Source organism: Branchiostoma belcheri, unplaced genomic scaffold (assembly GCF_001625305.1).
Source record: "Branchiostoma belcheri isolate BF01 breed outbred unplaced genomic scaffold, Haploidv18h27 scaffold4, whole genome shotgun sequence".
Lineage (NCBI taxonomy): Eukaryota > Metazoa > Chordata > Leptocardii > Amphioxiformes > Branchiostomatidae > Branchiostoma > Branchiostoma belcheri.
In genome coordinates, this window is record NW_017804020.1 from 3,432,424 (window position 1) to 3,453,327 (window position 20,904).

The window sequence follows — 20,904 nt, forward strand, 5'->3', positions numbered from 1 at the left end:
TTCTCTTCAGGATCAATATCATGTCCAAACATTTCTATGCCTGTAAAAGACATTGTATACTAAAATTTAGCAATATCTCCAAACTGTCTGCTAAATACCGGAAACTTTTGAGAGGTGTACATGTCAATGGCATTGTCCTACGCGAGAAAGTACATTGTATCAGTAATATTTGAAATAATATACAATGTAGGTCTCTGCTGTTGGTTGTCACCAGTAGCTGCATGCTTTCCTGCTTTTTCAAGTACAGGTAAGTAATCTCTATGACACTTTGAAAAGCCTTTGGCATTAAGCACATAACCATGTGCTGAGGTGTTGACATCCCTGCTATGCTTTCTTCTACTGCATAGAGGTTTAGACATACATGTATATGCTTAATATATGCAGAGTAAGTACAATGTTTGGTCAAGATGACTCGATCTGTGAAATTCTGCATATAAAAATGTTCCCCTCACTTCTGGTACCAGTTCCACACTAGGTAAAAACTGAATCATACTGATCAGATTATTGCCATTTTTGTCATACTTAAAAATAAATTTCCACATGCCTGTCCCATGAAACAACTTCAAGTGGAACCTTAGTACATGTTGCATATTACATATTTACAACTGTTACAATGTTCCACAGTTTGAAAGTTCTGGCTGTATCACCAGCTGTGTTAGGTGGGTGTAGGGGTTGGCGGTTGGACTTTGGTGGGGGGAGGGCGGACTGGCCTCTTGCCTGCAGCTGCCTTGGACCTCTGGATCCGAGCCCTGGGGGAAGTGGAGCCAGGATGAGGCTTTTTCTCCACCGGTTTTGTTTCCATGTCTACTCCAGGACTCAGAGAATGGTCACTTTCAGCCCCCGACCCCTGAGTTGGGGGAGGTCCACCGTACGGTAGTGGAGAGTGTGCAAACGGTCCTCTAAGGTGGGGTGGGGGAGGGGGACCCATGTAGTACTCTGGCCCTGGAGGTCCTGGATGCATTGGTGGTCCGTGCATTTCTGGATAACTTTCAGGGAACTGGAAGTGAGGTGGGTACCCAGGTTGGTCTTGAGGGCTGGGGGCTTGTTCCTGGCAGGGATAGTACGGAGGGTACGGTGAGAAGGCCTGTGCCTGTGGTGAGCCGTCTGCAGTACCAGGTGCCATAGGGGAGGGCGACTGTTGGGGGTAATGGTAGGCAGGCGAGTATGGTACAGACTGAGGAGGGTATGGAGACTGTGGTAGGTAGGAGGGGGATGGTGTTGTCTGAGGTACTGGGGACTGTTGCAGGAAAGACGAAGGCTGGGAGTAGGGAGGCTGGGGTGTGAAGCCCTGGGCTGGGGTGGAGGATACCGGATAGGCTGGAAGTGGGGTGTGGGGACTCTGTGTAGCTTGGGCCGGGTAAGGAGAGGGGTGAGGGGGTTGCTGGGGCTGAGGGGGTTGGGTGTGTGGGGCTTCTCGAGCAAGAGGAGACACGTGAACTTGTGGGTGGGCTACCTCATGTGGCGTAGTAGCAGTCTGCCCCTGTGCAGTGCACTGGGAAGAAGGTGACTGTCCTGCCGCGGGTACTACTAACTTAGCACCGGGTGAAACATGTGGCGAGGCCTGTACCTGGGGTGACACAGCCTCCAAGTACTGTTGGTATTCTGCCGTCTCCCCAAAATCTGTCTGAGACGACCTCACCGTCTGCTGACCCTCAGGGGAGTCTTCAGTGACATACGGAACCAGTGGCATGTGGTTGGTGGCAGAGCCAAGTGACGGGATAGGCTTCCCTTGAACCTCTGCTCCTTCTGTCACCTTTTCTTCCTGTGCTTTCTCGTTCAACACTGGTAGAGTTGATATCTCGATCAGGTTTCCTGTCCTCCCAGAAACCTCTGCGTGCTCAGTCTTGTCTGACTGTGGAGTGTCTGCGAAGCTTTGCTCGCCTGGGTATAAGAAACAACAAAAAGGTATTAAAGGGATGGTTTCAGACTAAAATGTATCTACAGAATATCGAGAACAACCAGATATGTCACCACTATTGTACTTACTGGTATTTTTGATAAGTGTGACAGCTACATTAGTAGCACCACATTTCATTTTGATTGACATATTTTTTGGGATGATACATGTATGTACATTTAAAACGAGCAAATTACATCTGCTAGACCTAAAAGGTTGATCACCCGGGCCCCCTCCCAGTCTATTATGCTGTTGTTTCCACCTGTGTAGTCTGTCACTGCTGATTTCTTCTGTTCTTTTTCTTTTCTTCTTTATGTAAGCAAGGTACATGTAGGAAGAATCCCTATTTGTGTGTAAGAAAATCCAAATATCCTATGTTATACCAACCTGATGAAATTATAGTGAGAACACAGTCTTCCTTAAACCAACCTACTGTCCTACCTTGAAATTCCTTCCCACTGTCCTTCTGTTCCCCTTTCCAGCCAGTGAACACACTGAGGAACTCCTTCAGACTGGTTACCCCAATCCCTGCCTTCCAGAATATCCCAGCCTGCTCGCTGCTCTGGTCCAGGTCTGTGGTAAGGGATGAAAAAAAAGGTGTTTAAACTACATGAGGGAGAATTTGTTACCAGGACAGACCAGACTTGAAAACAAACTTTTCTGGTGGGGCAGAACTTCGCCATATGCTGACAGATACGACAAGAATATCAGATATTGTGTGCAAAAAAAATGATAAAAGGGCCTTTACATTTAAATTGTACAACATTGATAACAATGAACATATGCGATAGAATCTGCATTTCAAAATTGTCTTTTTACATTGCACTCAGTACATGTAGCGAAGATATTTGAAACATAACAAAATTAAAGGTAAAAGTCAAATCAAGGTATAATGATACAACACTTCGTCTCAAGGTGTTTTGATGGGTATACATGTATGTGACATTAATCCTTTTATACAGGTTTTATAATACTGTTTTACAGGTACTCATTTACATGTACAGGTACAAAACTATATTTTACAAAATTACCATTATTTAGCATTACAAACAGCAATTTGATTTGAAGTATGCCGCCTGTTACAACACCACAAAAAGATAAGATTTAAACCTTTCCCCCATCACCAAATCTATCCAGCTACAAATGTCTACTGGCTACCAATACTAGTGATCTACCACTACTGGTACCACATGCAGAGAAAGAAAGAAGAAACAAGTATGGCAGCACAACCTCCACCAGCTGTAGACATCCCGTATTGTGAAAAAAAAGAGAAAACCAAAAGCCAGCCGTGCAAACAGGAAGAAGAGCTTTAGGGAAAAAGTCACTAGTTACTGTGATTCTAAGACATACCAGCCTCTTTGCTGTACTGATCCAGGTCTGCAGATGATGTGCAGGGGAGAAAACATTCATCAGTACAATCTATGTTCTTGATAATTTTAATGTAAACTCCAACCCTTCCTTGTGATTTTTCTTATAATAGATAAAACCTGGTGTGTTAACAAATAAAATTAGCAAGAGTCCTTGCTACTTCTCTAATCAAAACCTACCAACTTACTCTTGATACTTACTAAAATCTGATAGCACCTCAATCCTAAGTGATGAACAGACCTAAACTTCCAATTTTTTGTGTTGGCCATTACAGTTCAAACTTGTGTCATAAACCCTTTACCAACACAGATGAACTTTCAAGAGAAGACCTAAACTTGTACAATACATGTAAGGATCTACTGCAGAAAATTCCAGGTGACATGTCTAGATATTTTTGGGTTAACGTCAGGGACACAATTCCATACACCTATAATCTATGATGATAAGGTGACAAGTCCTTACCTGTGAGCATGACAATGTGCCTGCAAGTCTCCAGGTTCTCTAACTGGATCTTGGCTACACAGGGGAGCATCTCGATAGGTGTCTTGTCCCCATCCCCACAGCCGTGCAGGAGTGGGAGGTACTCTGCCAGACCCTTCCTGACGTACTGATCCAGACAACTCAGCATCTTCCACGACTCTTCCCGCTGAGCGTAGTCCAACGTGATGTCATTCCTGGGCAGGACAGAAATCAGTTTTGCTGAATATATTGGTCAAGTTAGTAATGATGAAAAAAGGAAAATACAAATGTAGTACACTACATGTAGACCTGAAATTTTCAACATGACTGCTCTCTTGCGAAATAATCAGTTTGTTCTTTAGCTCTTTGCACACAATCACTTGTTCACGAGAGGCAATGTTTCTTTGATAGCCATCTGCCATCTTCATCAGGGGAGTTATGACTGGTTCACTGTGCGCTGAAGCTATAGTAAGTGCTAACAATGCAGTGCCAAACATAAAGTAATTGTGACCTACATGTACCTAGACCAAGTAAACCAGTGCACAGTAAACCATATGTAATTGCCTTGAGTAAGAATTATTGAAATGTTGATTCTTGTTAAACCAGAATTGTTTAACAATTGTTTGACTTGTTATGAATAAAGAACCTTGTGATTCATTCATTCATCAATGTGATGAAATTATTCAGTAAGGTTTTAGGAGAATTGTTTAATATTTTCCCTTTCTATCTGACAAGGTAATCTGATACAGTAATCCACACTTACTTCATCTTCTCCAGGGCGAGGCGAGTGCTGTAGTGTAACTTCATCGTCCATGGCTCATCCTTCTCAAAGGTCTGCTCCTCTATAAACTGGCACAAAGCCTGCAGCTCTCCTGAAGTACAGGGATTGGTGTTAAGTTTTGAACTGGTCTTCTTCACAAAAGGAAAGTGATCTCCATCCAGTTTTAGCTCACCAAAGAGGTACTCTTCACTGGTCTGACAGAGAGAAGACGGAGATGCTATATCTAGCTCTTCTCAACAAGAAGTACAATGAACAGTTGACCAAGGCTTAATGTCCAGTCTTTAGGAATGTGACCCTTTACAGTAGCATGCCTGTTGGGTGAGCGACAACAGCTCAGAATTCAAAATCTGAATCCCTTGGTCCAGAGACAGGGTGACCGTCGCTAACCACTGGACACATAATTTGGAACACAACAATTCTAAACTTTTAAAACAGATGTATATGAAAGTTGTAACACGTTCTTCTTTCTTCTCACCTGGAGTGGCTTGGATGAGAACTTTCTCGTCTGGCACTACGATGGCACCGCGTGTGAAGATATGGCAGTAGGTCTGGTTCCGCAAGTCATCAATGGAGTCCAGACCAACAAACTTCACCATTGGCATCCTAGGATAAACATGTGATGGAGAGTATAGTGAGTGTAACAAATAAAATTTCATAATCCACATTAATGAAAACCAAGAAGATGCGAGGAAAAAGACTGGCTTAAGCCATTTTTACAAAATGTTGTTACCAGTTGTGAAGTGCTCACACACTGTTTATATACACTATGCTTTTCCCAATTTGCAAAATATAAAACTTCACAGAGAACTGTCGCCTATGGAGTCTTGTTACCTTTTGAGCTCGTACAAGTTAGGAATGTGCGCCACGTCGGGTGTGTCCGAGTTCCTGATGACCACCCACACGTCCACCCCCGGGATGTCCGCCACCAGGGACAGGTTAAAGGGGTCAAGCTCACTCCCACCAGCACTGACCAGGAAGTCCTGAGGGATGGAGGAACAGACTGTAACTGTCTGAAGGTCTACATGTATATAATATCTCAAAAGGCATCAAATTCAATTTTAGGGCAGCAAAACCATCAATTTTCTGGTCATTCTGTTAATGTATTAAACGTGTATCTGGATGTCATAAGGGTACCATATTTCTAGCCCAAATTTCAGCAAGCTACCTTGACTTCCTGAAGGGCAGCATCACCATGAGGGTTGTAGACATAGAACCAGTTCTGTGATGAGCTGCTAGGTGGCGCTTCCTGCTGTGGTTGGTCTGCAGATTTTTCACTGTAAGATGCTGGGTCTGGCTGTGGTGGTAGGGAGGACTCTCTAGATCTGTCAGGGGACTGGGCAAGGATGAGCTCTGTATCTGAGTCTGATGTGATGGGGCTGGCATAGCTCACTTCTAGTGGGACGTTAGCCTGTGTAGACAGTGAATACAGAGTAAGCAGTAGAACAGTAAAGTTTCCTAATATTTTACATGTCTAACTTGTGCTGTAAAAACATGACAGGGAAATAGCTGTAGCTTTACTGAATCCAGAATTGAATGGAATACCTTTTTAGATTTGGACCCTCTCTGCTTGAGCTTCTTGAGGTTCTTCTTTTGTCTCTTGCTGAGTTTCTTGAAAGGCTCAATGACATGGTCCTCCTCTGCTACATCCTGTATCTCATTACTGTATCTGAGGTTTTCATGGTGAGAAAAATTGCATTTGAGACATTGACTCAGTGAATGTACATTTATCAAGGAAGCACACATTTTATACTCAACTGATATCTGCGTGTATCCAAGCGTAAAAGCAATCATTACGAACTTGGTGTAGAAGATGTACCTTCATGGTCTTACCAGACCTAGAAATGCCTACAACTGATATCTGCAGGGAAGAAATGGCGAAGTTTAAGATGGTTTACCTGGTCATTAGGGTGTTGACAATCCTTGTGGTTCTTGCTCGTGCTTGCAGGATCCTCTCCTTGGCTTCAGTGCTGAGGTTCATGAACCTGACAGAGCCACCCAAGTGGCCCTCTTCAGTCTCTGACGATGCAGTCCCCATAACTCTGGGCTGCTTGCGAGGACTGCCGGCAAGTTCTACCAGTCTTGTTTTGGTGGCGAGGTAGGAGCCCTTGGTGACAGAATCCACCTTGAAGTGGGATTCTTTAGAACAGTGTTTGGACAGTTGGTTTAGATGGCTTCTGAACCGATCTGCATCCTCTTCATCAACATGAAACACTTCCTCAGCAGAGTCATCTTCCATGTTACTGTGAAACCTCTGCCACTTGAACAGTCTTTCCTGAGATGGGTCCATCTCGGCATGTCTTTTATTCCCCCTGACCATAGCCACTGCCTGGCTGGATAGTGCTGGGAGATGAGATCCTTGATCCTTCAAGCCAGCAGATCCCAGCACATCCGGCTGGGAACCTGCCTGTGGAAGGTTGTAGGACCCTAGAGTATCCGATATCTGCTCAAAGAAGTCCTTCAACAGATCCACAACGATCTCATCTGTGGCCTCGTGATCGACATGTAGAGAGAACTCCCCCTGGTATGGCAATGATCCCCACTGTTTTTTGCTTTTGTCGTGATGTTTCTGACCTGATTCTACAGAACAGGACACTTTCTGGACAGGTTTTATCGGTGTCCCATACTCTCCGTACAGATACTCTGAGTTGTCCTCTTTGGCCGGTGCTGTGGTGTCAGCTGCAGACCTACCTGCTGCGATCAGTTCATTGACAAGGGCCTCGACGTTAGAGAAAGGTCGAGCTGAGGAGGTCTCCACATCGGGTTTGTCACGAAACTCAACTTTCCTGACGTCTTCTTGAATCGGCACTTTTTCTGCATTCTCCACGCTGCTGTCAAACACCTTGGTGAAGTCTCTGTCAACCTCGTGAATGATACGATCAATGGAGCTGTTGTCGTATCTCCCTTCATCCAGGAGAGGGCTGTCTCCTCCATCGTCCACACCGGGTGGGGGAGGCTCGGATGACGGTTTAGAGACGGAAGGTGTGAAGACATACGGTGACTGAGTCTGGCTGTACCAAGGACACCGTCCTGTTGGACCCCACCCTGGTACTGTCCAGGAGCCTCCAGAATAGGGATTCTGTTCAGCACCATTATGTTGGGGTACTGTGATACTGTGGGACTTCATAGGCTCCAATACCCCTGGTGTGGGTTGATCAACACCAGAAACACGAGCTGAGTAATCAAACTGATGCTCTTCGGTGGGTTTTCTGGGGGGCAGCTCGTACATGGGATACGTTTGTGGCTTGACTTCTGCATCAGAAACCTTTGTCCACTGTGGCAATGCCGGATCCAGACATGTTTTGGTTTTGATGTTGATGACGATTAGGTATGAGCTTAGCCTTTAGCGGCCTTACGAAAGTAGGAGGTGCCGGGGCTTCTGGTTCGTCCGCCAGTTCTGGAACGTCTGCAGGTATCTCTACTTTGTAGGCAGCAGAGGCTGGATCTGGTATTGGTGCCTGACTCTGTGGCAAGTAAGGGGCTCTTGTTTCTCCCAACGTGTCTGGTTGGTCGTGATCTCGTGACAATGGTGGTGTCATCACTTCATCAGAAGAACTTTCCTGGTTGTGGAGAGGAACGTTAGGTGCGTACCTTTCTGGCAAGGGCAGAGGAACAAGGGAGTCCATGACAACGTCATCAATTCTCCTTGCCATCTTTGAGTCGACATAACTTGCAGGTCTCTGTGAAAGCTTTAGATGCTTTCCTTTACTGAATGTGAGGTCAATGTCATTGGTCATGGGACACGAATCATTGCTGTCATGGAGCATGGTATTAGTCTTCTGCTGCAAGTTGTGCATGGCAAAGTACACAGTTGCTTCTGTGTTACCATGCCTTTGATGACTACATCCCTCTTCTTTTTTGTTTTCCCGCTTATGACCAGCTTCTGATGCTGTTGTCATTGCACCTGCTGTTTTGTGCTCTGTGTCAGCTACTTTTTTCTTGTCGCTTGCTTCTCTCTTAACACTGGAATGAGTCCTTTCACTCGAGGTGTCTCTGACATGCTGCCTGTTTCTTTCTTTCTCCACTTCCATCTGTATTTTCCTGGTCATCTGCCTTTCTGTTCGTCTGATTGCATAATCTGCATCCACAAGAGTTTCCCTGACTTTGTCTGGGTACTTCACATCATGTTTGCAGGACTGGTAGAACCGGGAGAACCTGGTGAGACGAGAAAGGCGTTTGACTTGTACTGCATCCTTAGAACCTTGTGAGTCTTCCGACACTGAAACAGCCAAGGCAGAGAGCCCTTTCTCCTCAAGTGTCTTAGATACCTCCTTCTCAAAGTCATGATATGCATCACTTATAACATCCTTTGCACTTTTGTGGACACTGCTTTGAACTTTGGCTAGCTTTTTGCCAGGGGACTTGATTTTTCCACCTGCAGACTTTGCTAGAGCTGCCTTTGACGCTGCTACTGGTGACTGTTTCAAGTTAGCTATTGTGATCGTACCTGGTTTCTTTAACACTTTTCCCTGTGTTTCGAACACTGGGGAACTTGCTCTGCTACCTTTCTTTAACGCCTTCTTTCCCGCCTTTTTTCCTGCTTTCTCTTTCATTAACCTTGTTACCACTAGTTCAGCGATGGTGGGTTTTCGAGCGACCACTGGTTTCACCGGCTTGGATGTAATAATTTCTGCAGGGGACTTAATGACAGCAGGCTGTTTTGGTGGAATCTTGTTTGGTGACTGAGCCTCAACAACTGTTGGTTCTTCTTTTTTCTCCCCTGATGCATCCACCCTGCTCTTCACTTCAACTTTCTCGGGAGATGACAGACCAGGTGGGGAGGTTGCTGCTGCTTCAGTAACATTGTCTTTTGTAACGTTGGACTTCCTTCCTTTTTCAGTAGATGTTGAAATTGATGCTTCAGCTGACGTGGACAGGGATGCTTCGGCAGGCATTGAGGTGGCGGCTACTTCATTTTCTGTCTGTAGAGAATCGTCACCTGCAACAGCAACTTTCTCTGCTGCAGTTTCAACATCATCTTGTCCTGCTTTCTCTTCAACTGCAGGCAAAATAGACTCTGCGGATGCTGCAGTTGTTGATGCAGTGACCGCAGTGGCTGTTACAAAAGCGCAAGGCTGCTCCGAGACTGCTGCAGTTTCATGTTTCAATCTGGTTAATGAAAGGGAAGGGATCACAAGCCCTGGTGGCTGCAACGGCATCTGAGGAAGCGATACGTTCTGATCTGTTAACAGACCTGGATGTTTCTGCTGGGGTGTTACTGACGTAGGTGGTGCTGTTGTTGTAGCAGGAGACACTGGTGTATACGTTTGAACAGGGCCATGGTGGGTGGGAGATAGAGGCGTTGGTGCCATATGGACAGGGGAACTAACAGCCACTGCAATAGGTGAGGATGAGTTGGATCTCTTCACCACCCCGGACCTGTACTCCACACGAACAGGCTCAAGTTTTGCCCGCTGTGGCAAGTCCAAGTCTGCTGTGTCAGAGGTGGGAGGTGCTAACATCTGAATGTCTTCAGATGTCTGGTCATAAGGAGTAGGTTTAGATTCTGGCACAGGTGCTTCAACATCTGTTGTAACAACTGTAGATTTTATGTCTGGCAGTGGAATGGCGATTTCTTGAGTAGGAATGGTGGTAGCTTCTCGCTTCTCCAAAAGATGCTCATTATGAGCTTCGACCTCCGGTTTATTGACAACAGTGTCTGAAACAGCAGCGCTTTCTGATATTCCTGCAGACGAAACCGCTTTCAGTTCAACAGTTGGAGCAAGTGATGACGTTACTGCCTTTTCTTGGACATTCCCTGCTTCACTAGGCTGCTGCCCTGGTCTAAACTTCTCCAACCACCAGGACACCTTCTCGTTCACTTCACTGAGAGAGATCCTCTGGGATTCCTTACGAGACCCAGTGGAGCCATCCACATTTAACAGTGGGGAAATGTCCTTCTGTCGGTGAGCAGAATCTACATTGGTTGTCACCTCATGTCCTCGCTGTGATGTAGTTCTGACACTGCTTTCAAAGCCAAATCTGTTGATGCCAGTTTCTTCCTTCAGCCAGTGCATTACGTCTTCCGCAAACTTGGGCAGAGGCAGATCACAGGGCTCCCTCTGCTGAGTCTTGGTGAACCTGGAGGAGCTGCCCTGCTTCTGCCTGCACAGCTTCTTGCTCAGACGAGGGTCCAACATGGCGGAGGCTGTGGAACGCAGCAGGCCGGACCGCTGGGCGCCCTGAGTGGTGCTGAGGGTTAGGTCTTCCTCCAACTTGTCTGTGCGACACTGGATCCCTGTTCCTGCAGCTCTTAACCTGAAGGGGCAACAGAAAAACTTTAAAAATGCTGTTTTCACCAGGGTTATCGTACATTTTTTGTACACACTATCACAGATGACAGTTATTGTGATATTATTTTAGGAAAGATCTGACTTATACCAGCACAGATGAACTTACCAGCAGAGTTTGTTTCGAAGACATTTTCAGAGTTTGTTTGGAAGGCATTTTAGATTGAGGACAAGAATTTTGTCATTGGAGGACTTACCAAGAGTGCCCTGTATTTGCAACATGAAGGTCGTCACCTGCAATAGAGGATGCAAACAAAATGAGGGAAAATTCCACAACACAACCACATCTGGTCCCACTACACAAGCACACCTGCCCCCACAATATTGGAAAAAAAACCACAGTGAAACATATTAACTTTATTAAGTTGAATTTGTTTTTTTACAAAGCTCAGAGCAACAGATTTTGATAAAGAGGATGCAAGGCACCTTTGAAGCAAATTATCAAAAAGATAGCTTACCATCCCAGTATATGTTCTTCCTAAATTCATTTCAAATTAAAGGCATTCAAAGTGATTTCAGGGCAGTAAAACTGGACTTTCAAATTCAATTTTCTGGTCATTTTGTAATAATAATGTGGTAAGTTACTCTATTGCATAGCATACTCTGATATCTGTGAGGCAAAAATGTGATGCTTGTTTTGTATAGTAGACTGGTTCTGAGCTATTTACTGGTGATACCAAAAAAATAAACAGACTCCTCCCGTTTCTTGGCTATTTCAAACGCTTTAAGTATGAAATGATGACAAAAATATGCAGTAAATGTCAATATCAGACAGATTTCCTCATCTAGAATACTAGTAGATTTTGTCTTGCTGCCCTGAAATTGCATTGGATGCCTTTAAAAGGTGCAAAATAATTCACAGAATTTTTGTGGCCAATCCCGCCCATGCAGATTAAGGCACCGAGGTGTGAGATCACACTTAAAGCTTTACACCATTCAACAGCTCATTAGAATCAGAGACAGAGACCCGGCTATTTGATTGATTAAAAAGAGATTTAACATTCCAATTTGAAAGAATACAGAAGTACATATTGCTTTAACCTTTTGGTTGCAGGCATTTGAGTTGGTCATCATTGGCTGAAAGTAAAATCTGATGGTCAACAATACAGCAAGGTTGAAAATCTTCACAAAACTGAAACTGCCAGCGGTACTGACAACAAATTTTGAAGTACCGGTACTAGTAGTTTTAAATGATCAATTTCACTTAAAATCTATTTTTTGTATGCTTCAGGTAAGGATAACTGATTTTAGGTTTAATAATGCAAAATGGATTACTGTCTAAATTCATTATACATGTAATTATTTTGTTACAAATGATAAAGAATATTATACAAACCCAGACATACAGACATTGCTGCTTAATTAAATTAACATTTGCTGATGCAAGCAGAAATATCAACATACCTCCTAGTCCTGGAATGACAACTTTCTGCTCATCTTGCTCCTAGATGCACAACAGGAAAATAAGAAACATTTTAAGTGTACCTGGATTTGAAATAAAGTATGATCTACAACATCTTTTTAATTTTACAATTCATGATTTCTCAAAATAACGGAACAAGCAATGGTGTACAAGTGGCCAAATGTTGTCTGTTGACACATTAACTTTGAAGCAAAGTACTGGATTTGTATCAGGAATTTCACCATGTTTCCTTTCTTTACTGATCTGTTTCTTTTAACTCAGTTGTATGCACATACAAAGGCTGGCAATCTTTTTGACAAGTCCTTGTGGCAACATCATTGTTGAAGGCACACTAAACAATTAACTTGACAATTGACACCACTTTTGCTGTTTCTGTCATACATTCAAACAACTGAAAAGTACAGTTTTTAATGGTGTTGTCATTGCTCCTGTTGTAAAGTACTAGTGGGTTTAATGCAATATGATATGCCAAAAGTAGTAGCAGCTTTAAGATGACATGACTGTCCCTTGAATGTAAATGTCTAGTTGTTCTCAATGTGCATGCTGCAACTGTTGAAAATTGGAGACTTTAAAGTTTAATGGTGGCTTTTGCCAACTGTTGTTGAATAATTAGACTGTAGCAAATGACAATCATCCAACAGCTCCACAGAGACCAATAGGACAACTCAATTGCTGTTGAAAATCATTGGCTAATAATGTTTTCTTCCCATGGCTTTGTAATTTCATTTAAAAAAATTGAATTAACCAAGCTCCTTACAAACTTTTTCATCTCCTGCCTAATGTCCTGCTCAGAGCATCAGAAAATTTTTAAACTCTTCAAATGGTAATTCTAAACCAAATATTTAATATGCATTTTTACGGCATTCATAAATCAATAAGCTCTTTACCTACATACCCCACACTTGAACATTAATACTGCATGCATACTTTTACAACATGCAGGCATGGTGCTAGTCTTAACGTGAAAGAAATACATAAATTATGTTAATGACAAGTTTAATTTTGACAAGAGATCAGTATTTGGACTATGAGCTGTCAAGGGTTGGAACATGCTTGCTCATGATGAGATGATATACTATCCTGCTATTAGCTATAGATTATGATGAAAATCTTAAACATGGCATGCACACATTGAGGCATATGATGAAATGGTCAATAGCAGTCTTATCTTTAGTTAGTGTTTTGGTTGAATTCTCTTCATATATAGAGTTTTTAGTAGCATGTCTTATTGAAGAGATTTTTAGGAGCTTGCCTATCCTGAAAAGTGTACAGAATTTTTTCCTTGTAATGTAAGCAACAGTTTGGATGTAGCAAGTCTTTGTTAGGTTTTTAAAGGTCCTAGCAACATGCGTCTCTGGTACGTTGTCATCTGGCAACACTCCAGCACAAGTTAGTCAGGTAAAACCAGACGGCCTGCATTCTCAGCTTGTTAGGGTTCAGTACAGACCAAAACCATCTTCTTCCTTGGTCAACTCTTTGTGGCTGTACAGTTGGTCCAGGGTTGCAAAATTGAGATCCAGGTTGTAGTTTGTCCTTCAGGTGTCTTGGAAGGCATCAGTAGATGATTGACATCTTGAAAAATTCCACAGAGCACTATAGTTCTCCAGCGTTAAGTTTTAAGTGTTAGAGCCATGAACTGTGATGCAAATGAGTAAGTGAAAGCTAAAACATGGGCTACATTTTTACGATTAACATGCAATGATTTGTTACCTGACTAAAGCTTATAAAGTTCTTGAAAGGATATTACAGAATTCGAATTAGCTAAGTGCAACTACAGGAGCTCATCAATTTTAGCACCCTAAAGTGAGTGTTTGGCTACCAACTCTCTATTGGCTATGGGGTTAGGCAGTAGGGAAAAGATTTAAATCCCAAGGCCCGATATTGAAATGGGTGTACTTTGGATGTGTCTCGTCTGTCCAGAATATCGTTTAGGAAGATTTTAACCTGTGCTAACCTGTAACTAGTAATAACACTCTGTAAGAACAGAAACATGCAAGCAAATCTAGTTTCACTGATCAAGAAATGATTTAATATACATAATGATAATTTAGATGAACTATGACGCAACATCATACATGTTATACATGACAAATAAAATGTCTTTACTGGCTTCATGACGTCCTACAAATAAAATGTCTTTACTGGCTTTATGGTTTCCTATTGCCTCGTGCATAGATGCCACTAGTACTAAACTTTATATAGAGAATACGTAGTTCTAAAGTTTTACAAACTGTATGATAACTCACCAATTCTTGGAAGAATGAGTACCTTAATTCTTGAACTTCCTTTGGGTAAACTTAATCTTCCATATGGTAAGATTCAACAAAATATATTATTACACATGATTATCTATGTACATGGTTACTTGTACAGGAAAAAAACACCACATGCAATTCTCCTGTGGCAAAAATACATCTGAACCAATGATTTCCTTGTGCACATAAAATACTACATCAACGATAATTCCGTGAACACTATGTATAATTAATTGATATCAACAGAGACTGTACTACCACTACTGAAATGTATCTTGCATTTGAGATGTATCCTTTGACAGCTTTTCGTGTTCCTATATCTGTTATAATTGCAGTTTGTTTGAATCTGTCTCGTAGCTACGTAGTTCCTTTAAGCTCCGTTCAAGTTAATAACTTCTTCTTGCTTCCATATGGGAAGGCACATGCACAAAGCTGGTGGATCGAGGTAAGGCACAGAGGTCCTTGTTGAACAGGATACAAAAATGTTCTCTTGCAAACTGGCATGACAAGTCAAGGCTCCAGAATGATAGTTTTCCTTGTGAGACAGTACCTGTTTCTTCACTTGTCGAACACTTTACTCCATTCAGCAACAACAGCTATCAAGATGTGGAAGACACAGAGACGGAAGAATCTCCTTCCTTGGATATCATTACACATCTTGGGTAAAAGATCTCCGTATAGAAAATATATCTCTTGACAGTTCCTTGAGACTGTAGCAGCTCCTTGGCATATATACAGTAGACGGCTCCTCACATAGTAAGGTTCCTGGAGTGGCCATCTCCCTTTGAACACAAGTTGAAGTTTGCAGTTAGGCTCCTCCTGTCTACCACTGCCGGTGTTGCAGTGACTCAGGTGTCAGAGAAAAAAATCATATCTTGGGGCATATCTCGTGCCAATGAGAAGTGTGTGTAAAAGAAGGCCTATTGCACTTGGCCCTTTTGGTAAGTTATCAAATTCTCGGGACAGGAGTAGTCAAGAATGAATGTCTCCTGCTAACTCAAGCTGGGAACATCAGGAGCTTTGAAATTATCAGCCACAAGTGTCATCAGCTTGCATTTGGGAGAGAGAGACTGGACAGAGTACAGTACAATAACCTCCTCCAACTCAATACTGCTTCATGACAGATGCACCATACGCCTACATGGGGAATCGTAATAGTGCATACCATGAATAGAGAGAAGTGGGTTAGGAAAGCCAATCCCTAACAGAAATATATGTACAGGATAATGTGTCGGGTGACTAGTCTACGACACCATAAATCCTGAGGTGATTGGTATACAGCTTCAATCTTACCACTCATAGTAAAAGGAGTAAGAAAGGAGTTAAAGTGCGTACCAACAACCTCAGAATTTATGACTGACAACGATGCAAGTTCCCAAGTATCGTACCTTGACCGATGCAAAACGAGAAATAGATTTCCATCAACAACATGCATTAGACTGCAAGACTGACGAAAATGGCACTTAGAAAACATTCAAACATAAAGGAACAGATTTCTCACCTTCTCATATGCCTTATACAAGTCCTGCTCAGCTTGATATTCTTCCTGTCCTTCCTGTTGTTGATGAGATTTAAGATCATCATCCAACAACCTCAGCATCTGTTGCACATTTGAGCTTTCGCTGTGTTTCCTGGCAGCCTCCTTGGCTGCGTGAAAATCAAGCTCTTGGGAGTCGTCATGGGTGTCCCTGGAGTGACGAAACTTCTCCGAGCAATTCTCAAACTTCTTGGTGGGACTGGGAACAAGCTCGGAGACTGTTACTTCCACGGGCCGGTGGGAAGAACTCCTTTTATAGGACGGACTGGTCAGGTCTTTCATCAGTTCGCCAAGATCCTGGGATGGTTCGTAGTAGTTCTTACCACGTAGCTTGAAGGAAGAGGTGGGCTTTTCACTTGGTGTGGCAGCAGGTTTTCTCTTGGCTTTGTCCTAGACAGAAAATAAGTAGGAACACTTTTAAAACTGTAGTAGCAATAGTGAGAGCATTTATGGAATCATTTTTAACTGGAGCTTCATATTTTTCTCTCTGCTATCCCTTTCCTCCATTAACAATAATGACATTCCTGTTTATGATAATCTATATCTGTATAGCTGGTGTAACTGCCCTTTGGCACAACACACTAGTGTTACAGGCTGTTGACTACATTACACCAAACAACCCGCTACACCCAACCATTGCTAACTGAAGGCGCTGTTTTAAGCTATCTTGTGATGATGCCCTTACTGTACTTGGTGGCAGTGAGTTCAACTTTACCACAGTTCTAGGAAGACACAAGTTTTTGAAAACCCCAATCCTTGGTTGATAGCTCTGGTACTCAAAGCCATGACTATTTCTTGTTCTTTTCGAAGCTGCTATTAGGTGCTTAGTAGCTGGTGCAGCTTTAGAATCCACCAAGTACATACCTGAGTCTTAGAATCAGCAACCACTTTGTTTGTGCTTTCAGTAGTGGGTACACTGGTGTTCTCTTCTTCCTTCTCCTTTGCTGCGTCAGCATTTTCCACCACATGTCTGTCCGCGGTGCTGACCTCCTGGTTGGTAGTGTGCAGAGTGTGGATACTGTTTCGCACATGTTCCGCAAAGTCTTCTCCATTCTCCTGAAGATCCAGGTCACCCAGATAGTAATGCCTTGGAAAAAATAAAATATTCTATGGAAATCTTGTCACACCCTGGTAACAGTTTCCTTGCTGATTTATCACTGTACAATAATAATTATTGCCTTTGTCAGAAGGCTATGTTTTCCGTTTGGGCTTGGTGGAGCAGCTGTGGTCTGGGTGTGTATATAGTTTAACGTCATAACTCGAGTAGTTGTAGATTGTTTTATTTAATATCTTTTATATATAATGTCCAGGTCAATATCAAGTATCAAAAACTGCTTTTTTGCTCATTTACAGGCATAGCTTTCGTAGATATGAAAGGCAGCAACTCACAGAAAGGGTAGAGGAAAGTTGGAGGAAAGTTGGTACTTACGAAAAGACTGCTCTGACGACACTCAGCTCCAGGGCTTCACTGTCAGTCAAGCCATCATAGACAGTCCCATCCTCCTCTTCCTCATCTAACGTTCTAACCGTCACAGTTAGGGAGCTGTCTGTACCACCATAGGACACATCTCTACAGAACAGGAAAGCCTCTGTCAATTCATCCTCTTCTTCCTCAAGTACACTCTCTTGTTCTTCTGGTTCAACGTCATTCTGACTGTCTAACTTTGAATCCTCTTGTTCCTGCTCTAGTACTTGTTCTTGAGGATCTTTGGTGGTAACAGCAGGCCTGGTTTGTGCTATATCAGCACTTTGCAGAGCCTCTATCACTACTTTATCGTCTATGCCAGCAGGTGGGTGTTGCTGGTCGTCTATAATACTAGTGCTCCCATCGGTGTTAGAAACTGAGTCTGTGGTAGTTAGTTTTTCGGAGTCTAGAAGACTTGTAGCCGGAGGCTGGTGTCCATAGTCCACTACGATGGCTTGCATCCTGGTATCAGCATCCTCTTCTTCCTCTAGTGACTGTTCCACTATATCTTTTCCATGCCCGTAGTCTACAACCTTGGACATGGGACTAATTTTGGGCCCTGAGGAAGAGCCGTGTTGGTAGTCTATGGTTGTAGAGCCGGCGCCGTGGTTGTATTCTACCACGGATGGTTTCTCCTGTTGAGCAGGCTTCTTTCGTGGAATGGTCAAGTTACTTATGCTGGGCAGCATGCACCTCTTTATTATATCTATGGAAGTTATGTGGGGGAAAAATAAAGAGGAAGTAAGCATAACTCATACAGGCCTACCACATACATGTACAATGTCAGCTTACAGTTACAGATCGATTCTAGGTATCAACTATTTATTGTAATTGTATCAAGCATTCTAACACTGACAGTTGTGGCCAGCGACATTAGGAGCCAACTGTTAAAGCTAAGTCAAATAATTTGAACATGATATCATACAAAGTAGGTTTACCTTCCTCCGGCATTCGGATCCTTTTTTTCTCAGGAAGCCTTTCCTTCTCGGGTCTTTCTTTCCTTTTCTCAGGAACCTTCTTCTGAGTCACCACCTCTTTCTCCTTCTCTCTTTTCTTTGGCTGCTTTTCCTTCTGAGGCTTCCCTATTACAACAGTGTCCAGGAAATTCTTCATCTCTGATGCACTAGAAATCCTGCTTTCTGCCGGGGTCTCCTCAAAGACTGTGTCCAGAAATGCCTTCATTTCTTCTTTCTCCTCTAAGGGAATATTGCTCACTACCCCAGCCTTAGGCTGCAAAGCTGTATCTTTTCCCTTTGCTGTGCCTGAGGCTTTAGTAGATGGCTTTTGCTTGTCTGTTAGTACTGCATCTGCAACTTTAGGCTTGTCCGTTTCTTCTTGAACCTGTGCTGGTGCTACTACTGGTGCCTCTGGAGCTTTCGGAGGCAGTGGTAGCTCCTTTTTAACAGGAGGGGTTCTCGTTGGAGCTTCAGGGGGTTCGGGAAGGGAATGACTTCTTGCCGGAGGAACTTTCTCTGTACTAACCGCTTTAGGGGAGTCTGAGGGTGCATTCTTTTCACTGGTTATAACTGGAGAGGATGTAGTGATGAGTGGTGAGCTTAACAGAGGGGAGGTCACAGTAGTGGTAGTAGCTGCACTCCCCTGAGCAGAAGGCAATGAGCTGCTTCTAGCCACAGCAGGGACTTTTGGCTGCAGCGCTTCTAAGTGTTTCCTTAGCCTGGGGTCGTTGGCTTTCTGGTTGGGTGGTAGAGAGGAGAGCGGGAACTTGCCCAGACGAGAACTCCCCTGTGGCCCCGAGGCTGTCTGCTGGAGGTAAGGTGAAGCCCCGCTGGGTGAGTAGGACGGTGTTGAGCCCAGCTGTGGTGGAGTGGACCCAGATGGCGTTGGGAGTGATCCTCCGTAAGACGAGCCTGGGTACATCGGAGGACGGGGGTGTGAAGACATGGAGACTGGTACAGGGGAGGACTGAGTACCCAGGGGCATGTTCCGCCCCAGGGGGTGGGGGGCGTGCGGCCTGAGGGGGTGCATCTGGTGGGGGTAGGTGGGCTGCATGGGACCCATCCTGCCGGAGGGCTGGCCACTGTGCTGCTGGAGTGGGAAGGCTGGGACCTGGGCCAGACGGGGGTCCATGTTGGCAGGCTGGTGCTGTCGTCTCTGCAGTTCCAACTGCCAACGCTGCCAAAGTTAAAGTATTACTATTAGAACAAATACCACAAATATGTGACTTTGAGAGAGAAGAAAACCATGGAACAGGCTTAGTTGTTTTCATACAATGTACACTGTTTGTATACATTTTGTACTTGCAAATTGAAAAGTTTCAGATTGTAAAAGTAATACAATCATTAAACTTGTTTAATCTGCCTGATATAACCTTATGTACCATTTCCTATAGCACTTTTATCACCAAAAAATACAGAGATTACTTGAAAATTGGTATGTACTTTCATGTAGGCATGTGAGCTCTTACATGGTTGAATGAGTGCTGATGTGTAAAACACTGCTCCAGTTGTAGACGCGACACAATGGGGTACTTGGGAACAGTGAAGTCTGTGTTGTCAAAGGCATCTGTCTCCTGAAGAACCTTCTTCTGCTGAGCCTCGGCCAGGGTCTTACTGTGAACCTCCACCTTGGCCTGAAGCGTGCGTAGCAGCAGGTTCTGTCTCTCCAGGTTCTGGATGGAATCTTGGACAGTCATGTTTCCCTCCGCTTGCATCTTCTGAAGCTCAAATACCTTTGGAAGAAAATAACACACTTATTTATGTGGTACACCTACCATGAAAAGTCCTGCCAATGTCCACTGCAGGATTAAACTTCACTATGCAAACTATCATGTGATGTCAGGGCTTTCTACAGCAGTTGTATTTTCTAAGCACATTTTTTTGCAAGAAAAAAAAAAGCACCTCACAAACTGTATTGTGTTTTTAGTGGATAATTTCAGCACCAAGGACATATTGCTATTTTCTGTAAGGTAACTGTATGATTGGGGCTCTTAGACTTCAGTGATATCAGTTCTTATACAATACACTTAAATAAAGTAAAACTTGCATGAGGACACTTTTATTTTCATGTCAATATTAGAAAACCAATTGTACAACGTTTCATCACTCAGGTGTCAAATCATGGAGCTAGAAAAGGTTGATCAGCTTGAAAAATTTATGTCCCTTGCAGGGGTCCACACAAAAAGAAGTCTAGGGTCGGCAGCTTTTTCTAGGGTCAGTCAGGAAACAGGAAACACAACATTTTTTTTCCTAGGCCTTACCTGCATCATGGCACTCCTGAGCTCCGTTGTGTCCACCTTGGGTGTCTTGGGAGACTCTGACTCTGCTGCAGAGGAGGAGGGTGTAGCAGGAGAGGCAGAGGCATACAGGGACGAGCCATCCACGGGGGCTTTGATGTTCTTCCTCAGGCTACAATCTGTAGGAAACAAGTTAAGCCTTTTGTCAGCCATTGTCCTTCAATCAACGGAATTTTTTT

General features: G+C 43.6%; 2 protein-coding genes across 4 annotated transcripts; both read right to left on the reverse strand.

The window, feature by feature from the left end:
- Positions 1-254: 254 nt before the first annotated feature.
- On the reverse strand, positions 255-7,753 carry LOC109477151. 3 transcript variants are annotated; one of them, XM_019778208.1, is made up of 10 exons: positions 6,401-7,753; positions 6,048-6,171; positions 5,671-5,919; positions 5,337-5,485; positions 4,981-5,108; positions 4,488-4,596; positions 3,728-3,939; positions 3,248-3,274; positions 2,339-2,470; positions 255-1,881 (listed from the first exon to the last, which is right to left on the reverse strand). In XM_019778208.1, the coding sequence occupies exons 1-10, from the start codon at positions 7,729-7,731 to the stop codon at positions 656-658; spliced, it is 3,687 nt and encodes a 1,228-aa protein (XP_019633767.1). In that variant the 5' UTR covers positions 7,732-7,753; the 3' UTR covers positions 255-655. The 3 variants fall into 3 exon arrangements, with proteins under 3 accessions (XP_019633767.1, XP_019633765.1, XP_019633766.1); XM_019778206.1 differs by having other exon boundaries at positions 5,671-5,913; positions 6,401-7,648; XM_019778207.1 differs by lacking the exon at positions 3,248-3,274 and having other exon boundaries at positions 6,401-7,648.
- Positions 7,743-20,878, reverse strand: LOC109476913. Its single transcript, XM_019777932.1, has 10 exons — positions 20,690-20,878; positions 19,898-20,161; positions 18,411-19,605; positions 17,437-18,178; positions 16,872-17,094; positions 15,972-16,397; positions 12,197-12,236; positions 11,834-11,869; positions 10,990-11,026; positions 7,743-10,760 (listed from the first exon to the last, which is right to left on the reverse strand). Exons 1-10 carry the CDS (start codon positions 20,876-20,878, stop codon positions 7,760-7,762), a joined length of 6,153 nt encoding a protein of 2,050 aa, XP_019633491.1. The 3' UTR covers positions 7,743-7,759.
- Between the last annotated feature and the right edge of the window lie 26 nt (positions 20,879-20,904).

Excerpts from the sequence above, each read along its gene's own strand:
- LOC109477151 (XM_019778208.1), bottom strand. The coding sequence starts at position 7,731 with ATGTACGAGCTGCCCCCCAGAAAACCCACCGAAGAGCATCAGTTTGAT. Across the intron at positions 5,486-5,670 it reads CTGCCCTTCAGGAAGTCAAG|GACTTCCTGGTCAGTGCTGG; the intron begins GTAGCTTGCTGA and ends TCCATCCCTCAG. Across the intron at positions 3,940-4,487 it reads CTCGCCCTGGAGAAGATGAA|GAATGACATCACGTTGGACT; the intron begins GTAAGTGTGGAT and ends TGTCCTGCCCAG.
- LOC109476913 (XM_019777932.1), bottom strand. The coding sequence starts at position 20,878 with ATGGCTGACAAAAGGCTTAACTTGTTTCCTACAGATTGTAGCCTGAGG. Across the intron at positions 18,179-18,410 it reads GATCCGAATGCCGGAGGAAG|ATATAATAAAGAGGTGCATG; the intron begins GTAAACCTACTT and ends TAACTTCCATAG. Across the intron at positions 16,398-16,871 it reads TTGCTGATTCTAAGACTCAG|GACAAAGCCAAGAGAAAACC; the intron begins GTATGTACTTGG and ends TTTTCTGTCTAG.